Raw genomic sequence first — 18758 nt, 5'->3', positions numbered from 1 at the left:
TGAAAGCAAACTGTGGCCTGCACTTTGCTGCCAAAGGGATGGAGAAGAATGCATTAGCGATGTCAGTTGTCGCATACCACTTGGCTGCCTTTGACTCCAGCTGATATTGAAGTTCTAGCATGTCTGGCACGGCAGCACTCAGCGGTGGTGTGACTTCATTCAGGCCACGGTAGTCTATTGTCAGTCTCCACTCTCCAGTAGATTTTCTCACTGGCCATATGGGACTATTAAAGGGTGAGCGAGTTTTGCTGATCACTCCTTGACTCTCCAGTTGACGGATCAGCTGATGAATGGGGAGAAGGGAGTCTCGGTTGGTACGATACTGTCGCCGGTGCACCGTTGTGGTCGCGATGGGTACCTGTTGTTCTTCAACCCTCAGCAACCCCACAACGGAAGGATCCTCCGAGAGACCAGGCAAAATGGACAGCTGTTTAATTTCTTCCGTCTCCACAGCAGCTATGCCAAAAGCCCACCGATACCCCTTTGGGTCCTTGAAATAGCCTCTCCTAAGATAGTCTATCCCAAGGATGCACGGAGCCTCGGGGCCAGTTACAATGGGGTGCTTCTGCCAGTCCTGCCCAGTGAGGCTCACTTCAGCCTCCAGTACACTCAGCTCTTGGGACCCCCCCTGTCACTCCCGAAATGCAAATGGACTCTGACCCTTTGAACTCTGATGGCATTAAAGTACACTGTGCACCAGTGTCCACTAGAGCTTTATACTCTTGTGGATCTGACGTGCCAGGCCACCGAATCCACACCGTCCAATAGACACGGTTGTCCCTTTCCTCCACCTGGCTGGAGGCAGGGCCCCTCTAATCCTCGTCAGAGAATTTGCTGCTCACCTGCTGTAAAAATGACTTGGAGGTCCCCTCCAGAGGATCGGAATCAAGGTCGAACTGTCTACCTGGTCTGGAGAGCTGGCTGCTGGCAACTGGAGCAGCATTTTTCCTAACAGAATCCCCTTTTGTGATTGTTTTACCTCGCAACTCATGGACTCGTGCCTCTAGACTTGAGGTGGTTTTTCCATCCCACTTCCTCATGTCCTCTCCGTGGTCACGCAGGTAGAACCACAGGGTGCCCCGTGGTGTGTAGCCTCTGTACTCTCTCTCCTGAGCAGAGAAACGCTTGCCCCTAATAGCTGAGATGCGGGCCTGCACAGGTGGGGAGTAGGACATATCCTCTTTGAATTGCTGAAACTGTCGGGACAGTTTATTCACAGCTGAGACAAGGGAGGAGGAGAGACTTTCCTCATATTGGCGGAGTCTGACAGCCACCTCATCCACTGTTGGTGCCTCTTTACCTTTCCAGTTTACAACTGCCAGTGAGTTGGCATGTGAGGAGGGTGCGCTCCGCACAAACTTCCTCCACATGGATTGTGAGCACTGGAGTTCATCTGGGTCTGTGGGTACCTGCTCATCGTCTGTGTCACAGTAAACCAGCTCCCGCACAGCTAATTCCCTCAAGTACTGAATACCCCTTTCCATATTGGTCCACTTGCCAGAATAACATACAAAATCGTCACTGAAGGGGTACCTCTCCCTCACGCCTGACAGAAGTCTCCTCCAGAGGCTGAGGACTTGTTCCTTCTTCCCAATGGCCTTGTCAATGCCCCCGTCCCTGGCCAGGGATCCCAGCTGCTTTGCTTCCTTGCCCTCTAATTCCAAGCTGCTGGCCCCGTTATCCCAGCACCGCAGCAGCCAGGTGGCAATGTGCTCTCCTGGGTGGCGGCTGAAATCTTTCCGCATGTCTCGCAGCTCACCCAGGGACAGGGACCGGGTGATGATCTCTGTCTCTGTCTCCCGTGATGACCCTGGCTCATCATCATCCCTCCCGGAGTGATCTGCTCTCTTTGTGTCTTTCTTTAGTTTTACAGGGGCGACTGCTACCTGCACAGGTTGGTCATTGGGCTCCGCCACGCTGCCTGCAGCTGGAGCTGGGGCTGGAGCAGCTGCTGTGCCTGTCAGGGAAACTGAGGCAGACCCTGCAGCTGTGGCAGCGGCGGTGCCAGTCTGGGGGGCTGTGACTGCCTGCTGGGCTGGAGGGGCTGCAGGGCCGGCTGGGGGGGCAGCGCCAGTTGCAGCGCCTGCCGCTTCGCTTCCCCCCCTTTCCCCTTTAAGGCACTGAACAGTGTTGAACAGGGCAGCTCGGTAGGCGTGGGCCAGACCCCAGCACGTTGCAGTGATCTGTGTCTCTCTGGAGTTCCCAGGGTGGCAGCACACTCTTTGCAGATATTTTACTAGATTGTCCGGATTCTGTATTTGTTCAGGGGTGAGTTTAAAACACACCGCAGGTGCCCACTGCTCTAGACATCTGCCCATGCTGTCCCACACACCCAGCCACTCACAGCTATCCAGCCCCGGGGCAGGTCTCTGCACGATGTTCTTAACTACTTGCTTAACCCTAAACAAAACCTGCAACCCATTCAGGAGGCAGAACAAAAGGAGAGTGCTGGCCTGAGCATCCCACGGGTACTCGAAATTCTCAAAAGCAGTTAGGACCAGCCTGAGGGAGAGAGGGGTGTCGAAAGAGTGGGGGAAGGTATCCCCTTCGGCTTTCCCCACAGACTGGGTTTGGTTATTAACGAAATCTAAGACATAGTATCCGAGGTACGGAAATGGCCGCAGTGCCGCATGCAAATACAAGCCTAATTTCATGAACATTGACGTTATCATGTCATAAGTCGACATCATACAGTATAGCAAAATCATTACCCTGATCCTTTTCCCCGAGGTAATGAACAGCACCACAGGGAAAACATAGTGCAAGTACGGATTCAAAAACCACGGCCATCTGATCACAGACAGAAACATTTTTACCGGCGACTTTAACTAACACAGTAAATGCGTATGATAAATTTTAACAAAATCTATGAAAGCAGTTTTAACACCAGCTGCTCAGCCCTGCCGTTATCCCCGCTCCACGTCTGGGCGCCAATTTAATGTTTTGGTTTCGGCTGCCGCCGGCAACAAAAGCGCCACGCGGCCGCCCCTCCCCCCGCCGGCGTGCGGAGGAGAATGAAAAGAAAGAGGCAGAAACCGGTGGGTCGGGATAAGGGCAGTTTAACAGAACAGCAAACAGAGGGAAACAGGAACAACAACGATACAAATAAGGAGAAAACACAACAACGAACCGTACAACAGCCGCTCTCCCGAAACCGGACCGGCGCTGCGCCCCCTCAAGCTGCGAGTGCGTTCCCGCCGCGCCGCCCCCCCCACCGGAACCCCGCGTGATGTCACATGGTATGGAATACCGGGCTCTGTTTGGCCAGGTGGGGTCAGCCCCCACCCCCTGGCTGTGCCCCTTCCTGCATTCCGGTGAAAATTAACCCTGTTCTGGCCAAACCCAGGACAGAACTATATGCAGGCTGTAAAGACCAACTGTTTTTTGTCCCATATTAGCTTTGGAGCACATGCTAACGAATACCTTAATGATGGAAACCACTTGTGCTGTGGGTTTTTTGGAATGTGTGTGTGTGGGTTTTTTTTGTTGTGTTTTATTTGGTGTTTTTTTTTTTCTCAGAAAAAAATCGATACCACGATAACCAGTAACATCTCCTCTCTAGTCTCTAAGCAGCCTAGTGTTCTGTAAATGCCCAGTAAAAAAAAAACTGTTAGCAAAACTGTCAGGTTTTTTAATTGAAGCTACTGTTTTTGTTCCTCAGTGGTTGTCTACTACTCTGTAAAGGGAAATTAAACTTCTTTGCCATAGCTGTTAAAGAATGTCCTCGCACGGTATGCTTTCAGTGTGTGACGAAGTTATTCCTAAAATTTTTAGGCAAGGGTAGTGTGTGTCTGCCACTGTATCCTGAGAGTACATTAGTAGTAGACACAGTGCTTGTAAAATACGGTTTACCATTAGGATTGTCAGTTAGCTGTTGCATCTATGGAAAATAGTTATTTTCTAGGCCTTGCAAAAAGACCGAAGTTTGGCTGCGTGTTTGTTTTCAGCTGGCATTTTTGTTCTAAGCGTTTCCCTTTTGCAGCTTGCTTTCCTTGGATAAAGGGAATCGTCATAACTTTGGGTTGAAGGGACTCTTTTCAAAAGCACTATTAATCTTTTAGTCTGTGCACTTTCGTTTTTGGTTTGCTGGGAGACAGCTAGTTGTATTTCAGTCTATATTACCACGTGGCTTTGTACCTGTACCCCACTCCCAGTCCCCAAGTGGAGGAACGGTGGGGTTTGTCGGAGTATGGGTGGGGAGCATTGATGTTATTTCCAAGGCTGGCTTTCAAACAAAGACCCTGTTTTCTCTCAAGCCAACATTATGCTGATTTGGAAAACTGTTCTTGCCTGAAAGAATTTTTCTTCTTTCTGGTTTTTGTGGATGATGAAGTTGAGTCAGATTGTGTGTCAGTATCACTTTTTCTGCTTGACCAAATACCCCAGAAAAGCAGTAATTAAAATTCACTTCTTAATGGAAAGTAGATGTTAATTATAGAAGTCTTTTGGGAATACTTAAAATGGAGAAGTAATCATGTTTATCCTGAACTAGAATAGAAGTAAAAAAAACGCTTTATGGCACTTGCAAGATGTGGTAAGCTCAGAATTGGAGACTCTTTTTCTCTTGAGGGCTGAATTATTCTTAATGTTTCTTAATCTTTGTTACACAAAACAAATTACCACACTGCTGTGGTATGGCAGCCGTACCACAAATGGCCAACAAGAGTCCTTGGAGTACGTATCGTTTGTTATAAAAGTGGTACTTGAGCACATATATTAGTTTGCAGAAGTTTTGGTGAGGCAGACTCCTGTTTGTGATGGATTGCTCAGGATGGTGTAACAACAAGCGTGGACAAGGGAAAACCAATGGACGTCATCTATCTGGATTTTTGTAAAGCCTTTGACACGGTCCCCCACAACATCCTTCTCTCTAAATTGGAGAGCCATGGATTTGATGGGTGGACTGTTCGGTGGATAAGGAATTGGTTGGATGGTCGCAGCCAAAGGGTAGTGGTCAACGGCTCAATGTCCGGATGGAGACCAGTGACGAGTGGAGTGCCTCAGGGGTCCGTACTGGGACCGGTGCTGTTCAATATATTTATCAATGACATGGACAGCGACATCGAGTGTACCCTCAGCAAGTTTGCAGATGACACCAAGCTGAGTGGTACGGTTGATACACCAGAAGGACGGGATGCCATCCAGAGGGACCTGGACAAGCTGGAGAGGTGGGCCTGTATGAACCTCATGAGGTTCAACAAGGCCAAGTGCAAGGTCCTACACCTGGGTCGGGGTAATCCTCGGTATCAATACAGGCTGGGGGATGAAAGGATCGAGAGCAGCCCTGCTGAGAGGGACTTGGGGGTACTGATAGACGAAAGGCTGGACATGAGCCGGCAATGTGCGCTGGCAGCCCAGAGGGCCAACCGTGTCTTGGGCTGCATCAAGAGAAGCGTGGCCAGCAGGTCGAGAGGGGTGATTCTGCACCTCTACTCTGCTCTGGTGAGACCTCACCTGGAGTACTGCGTTCAGCTCTGGAGCCCTCAGCACAAGAAGGACACGGAACTGTTGGAGCGGGTCCAAAGGAGGGCTACAAAAATGATTTGAGGGCTGGAGCACCTCTCCTATGAGGACAGGCTGAGAGTTGGGCTTGTTCAGCCTGGAGAAGAGAAGGCTGCGGGGAGACCTGATTGCAGCCTTTCAGTACTTAAAGGGAGCCTATAGGAAAGATGGGGACAATCTTTTTAGTAGAGACAGCAGTGACAGGACGAGGGGTAATGGTTTTAAACTAAAACAGGGTAGATTTAGGCTGGATATAAGGAAGAAATCCTTTACAATGAGGGTGGTGAAACACTGGAACGGGTTGCCCAGAGAGGTAGTGGAGGCCCCATCCCTGGAAACATTCAAGACCAGGTTGGACAGGGCTCTGAGGAACCTGATCTAGTTAGTGGTGTCCCTGCTCGCTGTGGGGGGGGGGGGTTGGACTAGATGACCTCTAGGGGTCCCTTCCGACCCAAAACTTTCTATGATTCTATGACTGTTAACCACATGGCATGCAACATGAGCAGATGAATATGTTACAGGGATGAAAACTTCTTTGAATGTAAGAGTCCATGGGTGTAAACAGTCAAAGCAGAAAATACTGTCACATAGGCCAAGATATTTCTACTATGTTCAGGGAGACAATATTGTGAGAAGTGGCTCTTGGGTGCAGTACAATATTTTGAGATGAGGACGCGTTTGATGTTTAAGAAATGTAGGAGGCAACCCAGAAATTGTGTGATGTGATTTGTGTTTTACAGGATCCCTTGTGCGAACCTTCACTCCTTTTTACTTTCTGGTGGAGCCAGTGGACATTCTGTCAGTTCGCGGAGCGTCAGTTATAATGAACTGTTCAGCTTATTGCGAAACTTCTCCTAAAATTGCATGGAAAAAAGATGGGACTTTTCTAAACTTGGTGTCAGATGACCGTCGCCAGTTGCTACCAGATGGATCTTTATTAATAAACAGTGTGGTGCATTCCAAGCATAATAAACCTGATGAAGGATATTACCAGTGTGTGGCAACTGTGGAAAGCCTGGGGACCATTGTCAGCAGAACAGCGAAGCTCACAGTAGCAGGTAAGTCTTTTTTCTTTTTTTTTTTTTGTGAAGTGTGAGTAACAGCATGATAATGTAGACGTATACTCTGCCCTTGCAGAAAGAGGAAGGCGCTTTCCAAGAGAGGAAAAGATAGTTTTATCACTTATCAGTGAAGCTTGGGCTGTATCTCTCCTTTTACAAGCTTAAAGTTGTTATATATTCCATTCATCTCAACAGCTTAATGTGTGGGTATTTCTCAGAAAGTGCTGAGGATCAGGAAAACTGAAATGAATGGAGTAAAAAAACCAAAGGTGTCAGGTACATGTAATCACAATGAAGACTTGCCCACAACTTAGAATGGGGGGTGAGGGGAGGTGGGGAGAGCACAGTTCTTTCTTTAGGTATAAATATGTATAAGTAGCCTTAAAAGTAACTTTCTTTGCCTGCTTAAATGTTGAGGTTTATCTGCCCTCTGTCATGAAAGGTTTGAGAAGCTCCTAAAAGCTAGTGATGTATGATCTCTAAAGAGCTAGAAGACTGGTAGAGAAAGGAGGAGTGCTGGGGGTTTGTATTTTTCTTGAGTATCAGGTGAGAACAAGGACGTTTGAAAACTGAGAACCAACCCAATGCTTCAAGCTTTCTTGGCAGACCTTAGGAAGCCCAAGTCATATCTGAGCTTTGGTGTTTTGGGTAACCTTTAGGTGTGACTTGGTAATAGCTTTGTTTAGGAGATAGTAAGCAGTGAGTAGATGACATTTGCAGGTAGGAATAAAGAGTATGACTGGGGAAAGTGGTCTGTTTTCAGAATGTCTTTTGTTTATATCTCTGGGATCAGGAGTGTCAGACTGTGTAAGTGTTTTGTAAACCCTGTAGCTGAAAGAGACTCACAATTACTTTATGATAGTGAGACTGAGACTTTAAAAACCAGCAAAAAAAAGGTAAACTAAGGCAGTGTAACTAGGAAAGAAGCCTATGAAGCATTTTCATTTTGTTTCTCTAATGATATTTGCCAGTCTTTTTCAAACATTTTTTTTCTTTGCTTAATAAATGTCTCAAGGTAATGAATTCTTTCTGACTAGTGCTACAGCGTTTCCCAGAGCTGCTGCTTACTGTCATTTGTATTCTGATGTTGTTTCGATTAAGTTAGCTTGCAGCATTGTTATGAAACATTAGAAATGTCAGAAATAAAAACAAAAATTTGGGGTTTTATACCTTGAAGGAGTGACTTTCAGAGTCTCTGAATAAGAAATACATTTCTAACTTTGCTGGCAATGAGGACAATGAAAGAAGTTCTCACACACTTATCTCGGGCAATTACCGGCTTCTTACATTGCTGCTGTCCTGATTAATTCTGCGGCTTTCCAAGTGAGATCATTCTGTGTCTTGCTTCTGTTATCATTCCCGTCTATGTGATCATTAGGTAAAGTTAATGGGGTTAAAAATGAAGCTAATCCAAAATGTTTTCAAAATTTCCAGTTCAATTTTCCTGTATCAATGTAGAAGATATTATTTAATTGATAAGCTTTAGTACAATGGAATATTAAAGAGTCTTTTTGTATTTTAAAACCCCCCTGCAATTCTGATGAGTTCTGTTTTCAAAACAGCTTTGGTAGAAAACCGAACAAATATAACCTAAGCCAAGCTAATATGAACATTTACTGCACAAGTGGTTGCCTCTGTCTCCTGTTGGCCTAAGAGCTGTATTAGCAGATTGTTGATCAATTCCATGCAATAAAAATTGTAATTTTTTTGTTCAGAACTGGAGGAAATGTGCTTGACACGTATTCTGCGTTGCCTTATGCCCTGCTGTTAAGTTAGAAACCTGCCCAAGAGCATCCTCTGGCTGCAGTGTGCATAAGTCGTTCTGCTGCTCCAAAAGATCTGTTGAATGTAGGGGTGTGGAAACCCATTTCCTGACTCAGTTAAGCGCCAAGAGCTGTGCCAGACTGCTCAGAGTTTAATCCTTTAGTTAGGGGCAGGGGTAGCTTTGGTTGCTGAAGGCTTTGGAGTAAGAGTTGGAATATTTAAATTCAGGTTTGACTATATTGCTTTTTTTGACCTGATTGAATCCCTCAGTTTTATCAGTGGTTTTTAATATTACTTCCCTCTTTTCTTTAAAATGGAAGCTTTCAGGCTGTGGCAAGTCTGGGGATAGCTGGCATAGTAGGTCTCGGCCGCAAGATAACAGCGAGAGGCAGCTAATTCTCTGCCTAATTGAGCAGTGGTATGCTGAACTCGTACGGAGTGTGTGAATGTTGTACTGTGATGCACCTAATTTCTTTAAAAGAGAATATTATGAGCATAGCTTGCATATTTTTACTGTTACTTATTCATTAAATAACTTCATTACCTGAAAATGCCAAAATCTCGTGAATAATGTAGGCCACAGCAAAGAAAATCCAGTAAAAATATTCTGTGTTACATCATATATCTGAATGAATACAGATTTGGAGTTTTTAGGCTTACATCTGCACTGTTTCCCCTAACAGCTGATAGGTAGTGCTCACCTGTAGTGAGTCTTGCCTAAAGGACCAACAGGCTGATAAATTTTGATAAATTTCTCAAATTATTTAAAGAACTTCTTATATATTAGGGTTTGACAGATCTAAAATTTGTGAGCATCAGAAACTGAAGCTCTCTTATTGCCATAGGATGACAGATATTGATAAGGATTGACAGATATTGATAGGATGACAGATATTGAGGTGTTGCAGGATGCCAGAGGGGCTTAGTCAACCCTTCTATGAAAAAATCAAACCAAAACATACACTCTCGATACCTGAGCGCAGACTGTTCAGACAGTGACTGAATGCATTGTGTTAGAGACCTGCTTGCTTGGTTTCTTGCTTCAATTTGTGCTTTGGACGCAGTGCTATAAATGTGTCATGGCAGGGGAGAATTGGTGGTGGCGTGGATTGGGAAGTGTGTAGTGCGTGTGACAGTGTGCTTTCGAAGAACCTTTTCCATACGTGGCAATAGATGAGAAGCCTTTACTCTTCAGGTTTTTTTGAGGTGCGAGAGTCAAAGTTTCTGTGGCAACTGAGACTCCTGTAGAAATTGATATTTTCATTCTTTAGTTTCTGAAAAACAAGTCAGAAGTTACGATGAAGTATTACATGATGAAGAATACTTTAAATCAGCGTGATTAGCCTGTAACTTGAAATTGTATGCTACTGCACCTTGATAGTAAGTAGTTTACTGTTCTGCCAGACTGCTAGTAGTAAGTCTTTGATTTTTAGAAATTACAACCAGCAAGGAATTTGTTAGTTTTCTTCAATGATGAGTAGTTTCAGGACACATGTATCTCTTCTTCCTGTTAAGTGCGTTTGTGATTCCAGATTTTGGTTCCTTCTAGCGAATGAAGGTTGAGTAGTTTCCACTGTTTCTTTCCTCATTTGCTTCCTCTCGCTGTGCAGGCTTAACCATGTCATCATGGTCTAAACTGGATTTGTGAAATAATTCATTTATTTTTGAAAGTGGTTTTGCTTGCTTTCTTTGAAACCAGAATGTGACTGCACAAGCATCAGGGTAGTGGAGGGAGGTGGTATAGTGGTCATATACTCTATACATTTTATAGGTTTTTGCCACTATTATGATGGATTTGAATGAGGAAAAGTGAAAGGAACTGCTTAATTTATGTAAAGCCACAGCACTTTTTAATCAGTGCCTTACTACAGTATGGTTTTTTAGTTGGCTTTTGAAATGCAAATCTGTCTTTGATACTTAAGTGACAGATCTTAAGAAGGGTAAAGGGTTGGAATAGCTCTTACAAAACATGAATTTAAAAAAGGATTTACAAAATTTCGGGGGAACTGTGTAATTCATGTCAGGGAAAAAAAATTTGTATGTATTTTAGTAAAAAGCGTAATGATACTAGCTTAAAAATATTGCCGAGACGATTTTTCCCAAGATCTTTTTTTCCAGTCACTGTTTGCTGCTGCTTAGGTAAGGCTTTCATAAAGCTGTTATTGAGAGAATAGATAGACTAAGATCTAAAAGGTGCTAAGAGTGACAGTGGCATTGAGTTTCATCGTAAGGTTCTATATAGCCATTTAAAGGCTGTTCACTAAATTATTTGTTTCACCTCCTTGTCTTCTTTTTTGCCCAGGTGAATCCATCTGGTTTTCTTCCTCTTCCACTTAGTTTTGCATTTGATAATACTTGGCTTTGAGCTTCGTATGTAATTTGCATGGTTATGATGAGGTACTTGTAGAACAGGTAGCTGTATCTCTGCCTTGGTACTAACTTTAGTTATATCTCAGTTTCATTAATTCAAAAAGCACTTGGTGATAATTTATGACCTTTTTTTCTCCCTCCTCAATTAAATAATCTCCTTATATTATTATTTCTTATTTAAATATTCATAGAAATTTTATTTTCAAACTCTATTTTGTAATTACCTTCAGAAAAAGTACAAGTAGATCACTTTTGTTAAGAAGTATTCCTGCCACATAGTATCAAAATCTAAAAGGGGGTTCAGTAACCAGAAAAGGCAGGCTTTTATTTAGTAAAAATTAAATATTTCTTTTGGAACCATCTGAAAACAGATGCACCAGCCAGAGTGAGAATGAGCATTGCTTCTTCCTGAAAAGCAATTCTGAAAGCTCTCAGGGTGAAGCTTCAAGCATTGTTTTTGTTGCAAACGCGAACATTGACGCCTTGATAGACTTCCTGTGTTTCCGTTTCTAGCCAGTAATACTTGAGTGGCTTGGGGGTGGCTCAGACCTGTCGTGCGTGTGCTTGGAACAAAGATTTGAAGTCCAGGTGTGCTCTAGCACTCTGTTCTCCTTGGCACGGTGTTCTTGGTAGTTCTCTGCTTTTCTGACCTGAGGGAATCCTCGTCCTCCTGCTAGCTCGTTCAGCTAATGGCATAGCTCGGACTGTGCCAGGCTGCTGAAGCCTCTGGCTTGGGATCCTGCGGCTGTTGTGGAGTGAAAGGATTGTTGCAGTTTCAGTAATAAAATCCTCTGTTTCACATCTTCACGGTTTTTGTTTTCAAAAGCTAGGAAACATCTTTTAAAAACTTCACAGTAATTTTTTTTGTCTGTGAAATGAAGCATGTGAAGGTTAAATGTCAGAATGTGTTGACTATGCAATTACCTGTCCCTTGGCGTATGGTATGGTCGTATCCACATGACATGCAGTAAGAAGTCGCTTCCATTCCGTCTGCTGACCTGTCTCCATCCACGTATAGGATCAAATGTGGGGGCCGGGAAATGGGATAGAGGTGTGTGGGGAATGAAATGCTCCATGATGCTGCTCCCTCAGGTCTCCTACAGCTTGGAAGATACATAACCCCATTGTCAGGGGACTGCAGACAGTGAAGATGATTCCTTAGTGAGGAGGAGCCTGAAGACTAGAGGAGGAAGGCTGTGAGCTGTGTTCACTAACCTACTGCGTAACACTGTCAAGCCGTCGAGTTGTTTGACCATTGCGATTTACTTCATGTCAATACATCAGATACAGAGAATAACTTCCCTTGAGAATTTTTTAGCTTATTGCCTTCTTAAGGTTTATTTGCATCTTGAATTTATCTAGCTTTGGGCTTCCAAATTGATGACTGGAAGAGCTGTCTGTATAACTGCCACTGAAATTATAGGAGGCCTGGATGAGCAACTACTGTGGTATTTAATATAATGTGGGTTGGAGGAATTAATTGAGTTACGAGCCAGGCGATGCTGATGTCTAATGCTGCTTCTATTGCAGGCACATTATATGGTCTCAAGAAGATCTCCATGTTTTGCCTTTTTCTCAATGGGCTGATAAAGAATTTCTCTTCAATAGATTTAGAATATTACTTTCTGTAATGTAGCAAGATGCTGTAAATGTGTACGCTGAGAGAGGACCTTATAGAAATAAGTAATTCTGTATCCATTACAGTTTTTGGATGATATGCAGTAGGCGAAGTTGTGGCCAAGAAATTACTATCCAGGACAGGATGATTCCCTGAGCACAGCTTGTGGAAGGGAGGAGGACCTGAATGGATGTGTTCTTGCAATTAAAGCTAGATCTCTGCAAGGCACATCATCAAGGAGGTATGTTGTGCTTGTGAGAACCTAATTTCTGGTATGTTGTAGTATTCAGCTATTTAATATCAAAATAATTTATAAACATGTTAAGAATAGCTAAGAATTTTGCTCAGATGTTATTTTGGGCTGAAATTTTCTCTCTTCTTTTAGCCGTAGCTGCAAAAAACTGCATAAAATCAGCCAGGTTTTATGGTTCTGGAGTCATATGTCTTTTGACTTATTTGCCTAACTTTGAAGATTATGTCTGAGCAGGGTGTGATTTCTTACCGGGCTGTGTGTGTGTGTCTGCTGTCCCTAAAGGGTAAGAGAAGCTTCGTTCAGTGGCTGAGCAGAGCAAACTGTGTGCATACACCAGCTCCTTGGAGATACAGTTAGATTAGAAATAGAAGCACTTTTTTTACTCAGTATTACATGTTTCCTTTAAGAGTGAGGGGGAAAAAATCTTGATCTGATCTTCATAAATAAAGAACTTTCTGTACCTTGGAACTGGAAAAAAACCTAAGAGCATAGATACTTCAGTGGAGGATACTTAAGAGCACTTAACCAGTAGAAGTAAGTGACATGGGTGATAAATTTTCCTTGCAAAAGTACATTTTCTATAAAAAAAGCATCTACATTTTTCATTTCATTCTATAACAAATTACTTAGATCAAAATGCATTTCTTTTCAGTGATGGGTAAATGGGGAAGGTGGTTTCAACAAAACTGCAGTTTGTACAGTTTCTGTCAGCTGTTACTGAAAATGTGAGAGTTTAGACATTTAAGACAATAAATGTTCTACCTTATATGTCATTCTGAATTCTTACAATCCACATTTGTCCAGTTAAAGCAGAAAAAAAAATAATCTGTGAGCCCTTGGACCGACCTATGTCAGCACTTGGATTGAGAGTAAAGGTCCAGATCCAGAACTAGTATAGATACTTTCAGTGTAAGGTTAGGAAAAATTAATTTTGTCGTGATTTACCTTTTTTTTTTTAATTTTTTTTTTTTTGGAACAGTAACTGCATAAGTTTGGGAGATGGGGAACCGGAGTGACTGAAGTGATGTGTGATACTGAGCGCTTCCCTTTTGGGCATGCAACCTGAAAAGGCTTAGCTTAGAGAGACTGCTGGCGTACCGTCCATTTCCTTGCCTTCCTCCTTTCCAACAAAACCCAAACAAATGCCAAAGCAAAAAGAAGTTGATGTTTTACTTGAATGACTCGTATGTCTCTCACGTGGTATTAGAGAGTTATGGTATAGTTTTTCTTCCAGAATTTGGTTGCATTTAGTTCTCTTTAGGGGATATGGCAGGAGAGGACTTGGATTGCTCATGGCTGAAATAATTATTTTTAGATGAATCAGTAGAAATGGAATCAAACTTAAACTGTAGTGCTTCATACGTAAAGTGAAAGCACTGGAGAGATCAGCAGGGTGTCAACATAGTAACTGCTCTAGACTTAGGAGGGGAAGAAGTGTTGCTTCTGATCCAGGGTCTGTTCCCTCTTGGGCAGCAGTTGTCCCCCTCATTTTAGTGATGTTCGTGCCAGGAATTGCTTCCTGAAATAGCTAGAGCCCGATTCTGAGTCCTTGTCTATCCAGTTCACTTATCCTGCTTCTTAGTGCTGTGTCTCTCCACCAACTCATATGAAAGTATACCGAGTTATGATTTAATATCAGACACCTCCTTGCCGCAGCCAAAGCAGGTAGCCGTACGGTTTGTCTGTGGCCAAATTGGTTGCTGTAATCCTGGGTGAGAGCCCACAGCAGGAGAATTTTAGACCTGCTTGTTTTTAAACTCTTCATTCATACCAAATGATCAAGTTATAGCCTAGGTGAAGAGATTCTAATTGCTAGTTGAATGATATTAAAGGCACTGTTTCAATTTAAAACTGCAGGTTTTCTTAAGCTTTTGTGTTTAAAATTTATTACACCTAATAGTGAATAAAATCAAACAGCCCATTTTGACTGATACTGTTCCTGTCCCTCACTGCGTGGGTCAGTGAGCTCGTTAAAGTGGAGTTGTGCTCCTTGGAGGGTGATGAATCCTCTCCTGTAGCTGTAGGAGAGAGGGCACAAGTAGATCTGTAACGCTTGTGCGTGAATTTCCGCTTTAGTAGCGATTTAATATTACTGTTCAGAAAAAAAGCCCAACAGTGTGTGTTTTCTGGAAATGAGTTAATGTTTAGTGCAGTGAGAGATCCCTTACTGAGTCTAGTCAGAAAAGGGCAGGGGAATGACTGTGGATCCTTTTGTCAGTTGGGTCAATGCAGGAAAAAAGCCAAATTGGGAAAACTTCGGATGTCCATTACCAGCTATCCAACTTACAGCTAACGGAAATCTCCCTTCTTGCTGCTCTGTCTTGTTCAAGATGGTCGTGTTAGCTCATCTGCTTGATGCTTAAACACAGAAGTGTTCAAATCCTGTGGTCATTCATTAAGATTTTCTTAATTAGGCATTGTCTTAAGTGCAACATTCCATGTCATTATAAACAAAAAAGATGAGGTTTTATTAGTTTACCAGTTTGGAATTGAAATGGTTAGTCTTTTAATGAGCAAAATGACTTTTGTGCATTTGGTTAATGGTCAGAGTTGTCTTTGTGTTAATGTACTTAAATACACACTTGTTGTAAATCATAAAAAAATTAAAACTCTTTGCAGGATATGTTCAAATCTTGACCTTTGGTTTTGAAAATATGGAAGGCAATATAGTAAATCTCTCGAGGAGCGTGAGTTCTGTGAAAGGCAGCTTTAATGGCAAATTTCTAAAATCACTGGGGTTTGTAGTAGATGATCTGTTGATGGGTGATTCTAGGTGGTGATACAAAAGTAGAAAGTGAGAGCATATTGATGATGTATCAACACCCCAAAACGAGAAAGCTGGATGAACTTTGTTTAGATTAGCTTTCTCATTTGTTAATATTTTCACTCAAATATGTATTTTTCCATGTTTATGTTCAGCATGTCAGCACCAGCAATCCCTTTGTAATTTTGTTTGACAAGTTTTCGCAGAGATTGCTTGCTAAATCCCAAACTGTCAGGGAAGTGATAGTTACATACACAGCCTGGATTCTCAACTCGCTGCAGTTTCTAGTGTGACGTTTGGTAAGATGTTTCAGCTTTATTTAGACAGTGTAGAAGTGAAGGGTCTCCACACTGGCATTGTTCAGATTGAACTCAACTGAATATTGCGTTTTAAAAATGGTAAGAACTTGTACTATCACATCTGCCCAAATGAAAGGTGGCACAAAAGCAGTAAGGGTAAGAAATATGGCAGAAGCATGTCTGTGAGAAATTGTTTATTTTTTCGTAACAGGAATTCAAGAAGTGGTGTAATGATACTGAAAAGGAAACAAAATGGAGGAAAATTATTTTAAATAAGGAAAAACTAAGCTATGAAACTTGGCTATGGTTCATTTCAGTGAGGCTAGTTCTTGGTAACATTCTTAAAAGCACAGGATGTGTCTTACTATTCACAGAAGTACACTAGACATGAAAATGTTAATTATTAAAAAACCCTGCAACTCCTACTTACTTGCATATGTTAACCCCTATTTTTGGGGGGAGCAAGGGGAAAGGTCTCTAAATAATTTATAGTTTTCTGTAAAGGTGTTGCTCTTCCTTCTCTAATAGCTTCTGAAGTCACATTCCTGGATGGGATGCACTGTCGGCCTGCCCTTTTGTGACTGTTCTTAAATTGAACACATTAAAAATAAAGCAAAGAATGTTTCATTATGGAGACACCTGTAAAAACTCTGAGATCATGACCTTAATTGCTAGCAACTGTCCAAGATTCAAGGGTTGGTGGTGTGATAATCCACACCTCAGCTGTTTTCCTCCAGATCCCTTTGAGTGAGCTGCAGTTTTGTTGAGTAATTAGTTGGTTATACTCCTCTTAGTGTTTCGCCTCCTCTCTGCTATGCATCCGTGTTGTCTCTAGACATCATCTTTTTCAGCTAAATGCTTGTCTCTGTGGAACTTCTGTCTGCTGTTGTATCTGTGTCTCCTGCTACGTCAGTCTCCAAGTACGTTATTTTTGAGGGGTTTCTTTGCCATGCATGGATTCTGTGTATTTCTCTCTGAAATTGTTTAGGCTATTTCGTATCTCTAAATGTCTGTCGTCAGGTACCAGCTGTCGTTGTCACTGTCTATAGAGTTGCCTGCAAAAGTTTTTCAGATCTTTCCTTTCTTCCAGTTGCTTGATAAATTTATCATGACAGTCTTCTCAGTGCATTAATCTTCTGTGAATAGCTGGTTCACATGAGCTTTCGTAATTCATAGCCTCGCCTGGATCTAAAATTATTTAACCTGTCAAGCTCTTTTCTTTTACCAGAATACTTGGGTCTTATTCTTCTTTTGTTATGGCTATTGATTTTGTTTTAGAAAGAGTAATTGTGAGCCTTTTTTTTTTTTTTTTTTTAAAGGCAGTCTATTGATCATGACCTGAGGTTTCTTAAATGATGAGGCAATCAGAATCCTTTAAGGTCTCCTCTTAAAATCTCTCAGTGCTTTCTCATTGCCCTCACTATTAGCAGGATCTTCAGCAGTACCAAAGTTTGCACCCCCTCAGTTGGTTTATCCGTGGTCTTAGAAATGTCTGCTTACCATGTTTCTCAGTGTCTCTATGGATCAAATTTGTCGTGGCTACTGCAGCTTTTCCTGCCACCTTAAGCTGCAGCTATTGATGCTGGAGTTTTTCTGTTCTTTGGCCTTTTAATTGGAAGCTCTGTCTCTGATTTTAATGGCGCTATTCTTTCACCTACTTGATTAGCAGAACTAGTGTTTTTCTGTATTCCAATGCCAGTTCTTGCGGCACTTTCTGAGCCTGACCTTCCGCAGTACCACAGATGCCCCCCCACACTCCCCTCCCCTTTACTGTTGTCATCAACCTCTGTATTTTTTAAGATCTTACTTGAATCACCTTTCTTGTTCCCCTTTTCATTCCTGGAATAATTTATTGGCGTCTTCCTGATATCACCTGACTAGAATTTGGATTTGTTTGTTTGGCCTTGGTCTAGTCTCGTTGTTGTTTTTCAACACTTTGAATACCATACCAAAGATTAGTTCTTCTTTTCTCATCTCTTGTTTCCTCCAAAGGGTTTCTGAGCTACTTCCATCAAGGAAGGCTGGATTAATTTCTTGCTTGGTATTTCTTCTTTCTATATTACTAGTTTTTTTTTAGGTACAGCTGAACTTTATTATGCTAGGATTTTCCATAACTGCTTCACTCCTAGCTTGAGCAGCTCTATGCAGTCAGTTATCTTTGTCGGAAATTCTTCCAGGATGTGTTCTGCAGTTGCAGAGCCATCTTACTAAGACTGTGAGGTTGTCAGATTTTTGCTCTTCTTGGTGACCGGCTGTTAAAATGTGCTTCCGTAGCTCAGAAAGAAGAAGTACATTTGAGCAATTGTAAGTTAGTTTTCAATATGAAATTCTTCATGCGGATAGCTTAAACATTTTTCGTCAAAGTATTTGATCTTCCAATTTCTTTGTTCTCCTTATATTTCATTTTGAAGTTACCAGGCACCAGCCATTCATCCCTTCTCAGATCCAATCTTGTTCATAAACAAAGGTGTTTAGTAGAGGAATTTTCCTCTGCCGCTGCTTCCGGAGCTGCAGGTGGTCAGGCCGTAAGCCTGGATCATCCCTACGGACTTGGGATGTTGCAGAGCGTAGCAAGCATACACTCAGCTGTTTCAGGTTTTCTTTGGTTAGGAACCCATACCCCGGTTGATACAGTATCAGGATGTACCTCATCTCTTTCAGTACTGTGCTATTCCTGGGACTTCTGTCAAAGGTAGTGTTTGGCAAAGTGGTATTATAATGTTATTTCTAGATGTTTGGCTTGTCTCTTACTCCATATTGTGCTGTCAGTCACGAGTCTACTGACTTCACCAGAATTATCTTACTGGTTTTTGTCTCGCTTTTTTTCATCAAGCTTTTGCGAGAGAAGTTGCTGTGGGGTTACCGTGTTCTGGCTTGGGTGTAAAGAGTTGTTCCAGGCTAAGGAAAGTTTCTTAAGAAGTCAGGATCTCTCCGTGTGTTTGTTTCTGTTGATGGACTGAGTTCAGCGGGTACTCTGAGCTTTGTGTGTCCTGGTTCAAAATCAGAATTGATTTGTAATATTCTATCAGATTTGATCACATCAGTTTGTGAGTTTTTTCTGACATCTGCGTGGCTGTGCTCTTATGCTGTTGTATTTCGGTTTGGGCTTCCAGGATACTAGGCTTTG

The 18758-nt window shown here is 42.6% G+C and overlaps 1 protein-coding gene across 10 annotated transcripts in view; it reads left to right on the top strand.

Moving 5' to 3' along the window:
* Positions 1 to 18758, top strand: part of NEO1 (neogenin 1) — a 239229-nt gene that overhangs the window by 65808 nt on the left and 154663 nt on the right. For all 10 annotated transcript variants that reach the window (XM_075431268.1, XM_075431267.1, XM_075431271.1 and 7 more), the window contains exon 2: positions 6243 to 6560. In XM_075431268.1, the coding sequence (XP_075287383.1) occupies positions 6243 to 6560 (318 nt within the window). The remainder of the gene's footprint in view (positions 1 to 6242; positions 6561 to 18758) is intronic.

Source organism: Opisthocomus hoazin, chromosome 10 (genome assembly GCF_030867145.1).
Source record: "Opisthocomus hoazin isolate bOpiHoa1 chromosome 10, bOpiHoa1.hap1, whole genome shotgun sequence".
Lineage (NCBI taxonomy): Eukaryota > Metazoa > Chordata > Aves > Opisthocomiformes > Opisthocomidae > Opisthocomus > Opisthocomus hoazin.
This window is presented reverse-complemented; position numbering and strand designations above follow the sequence as displayed.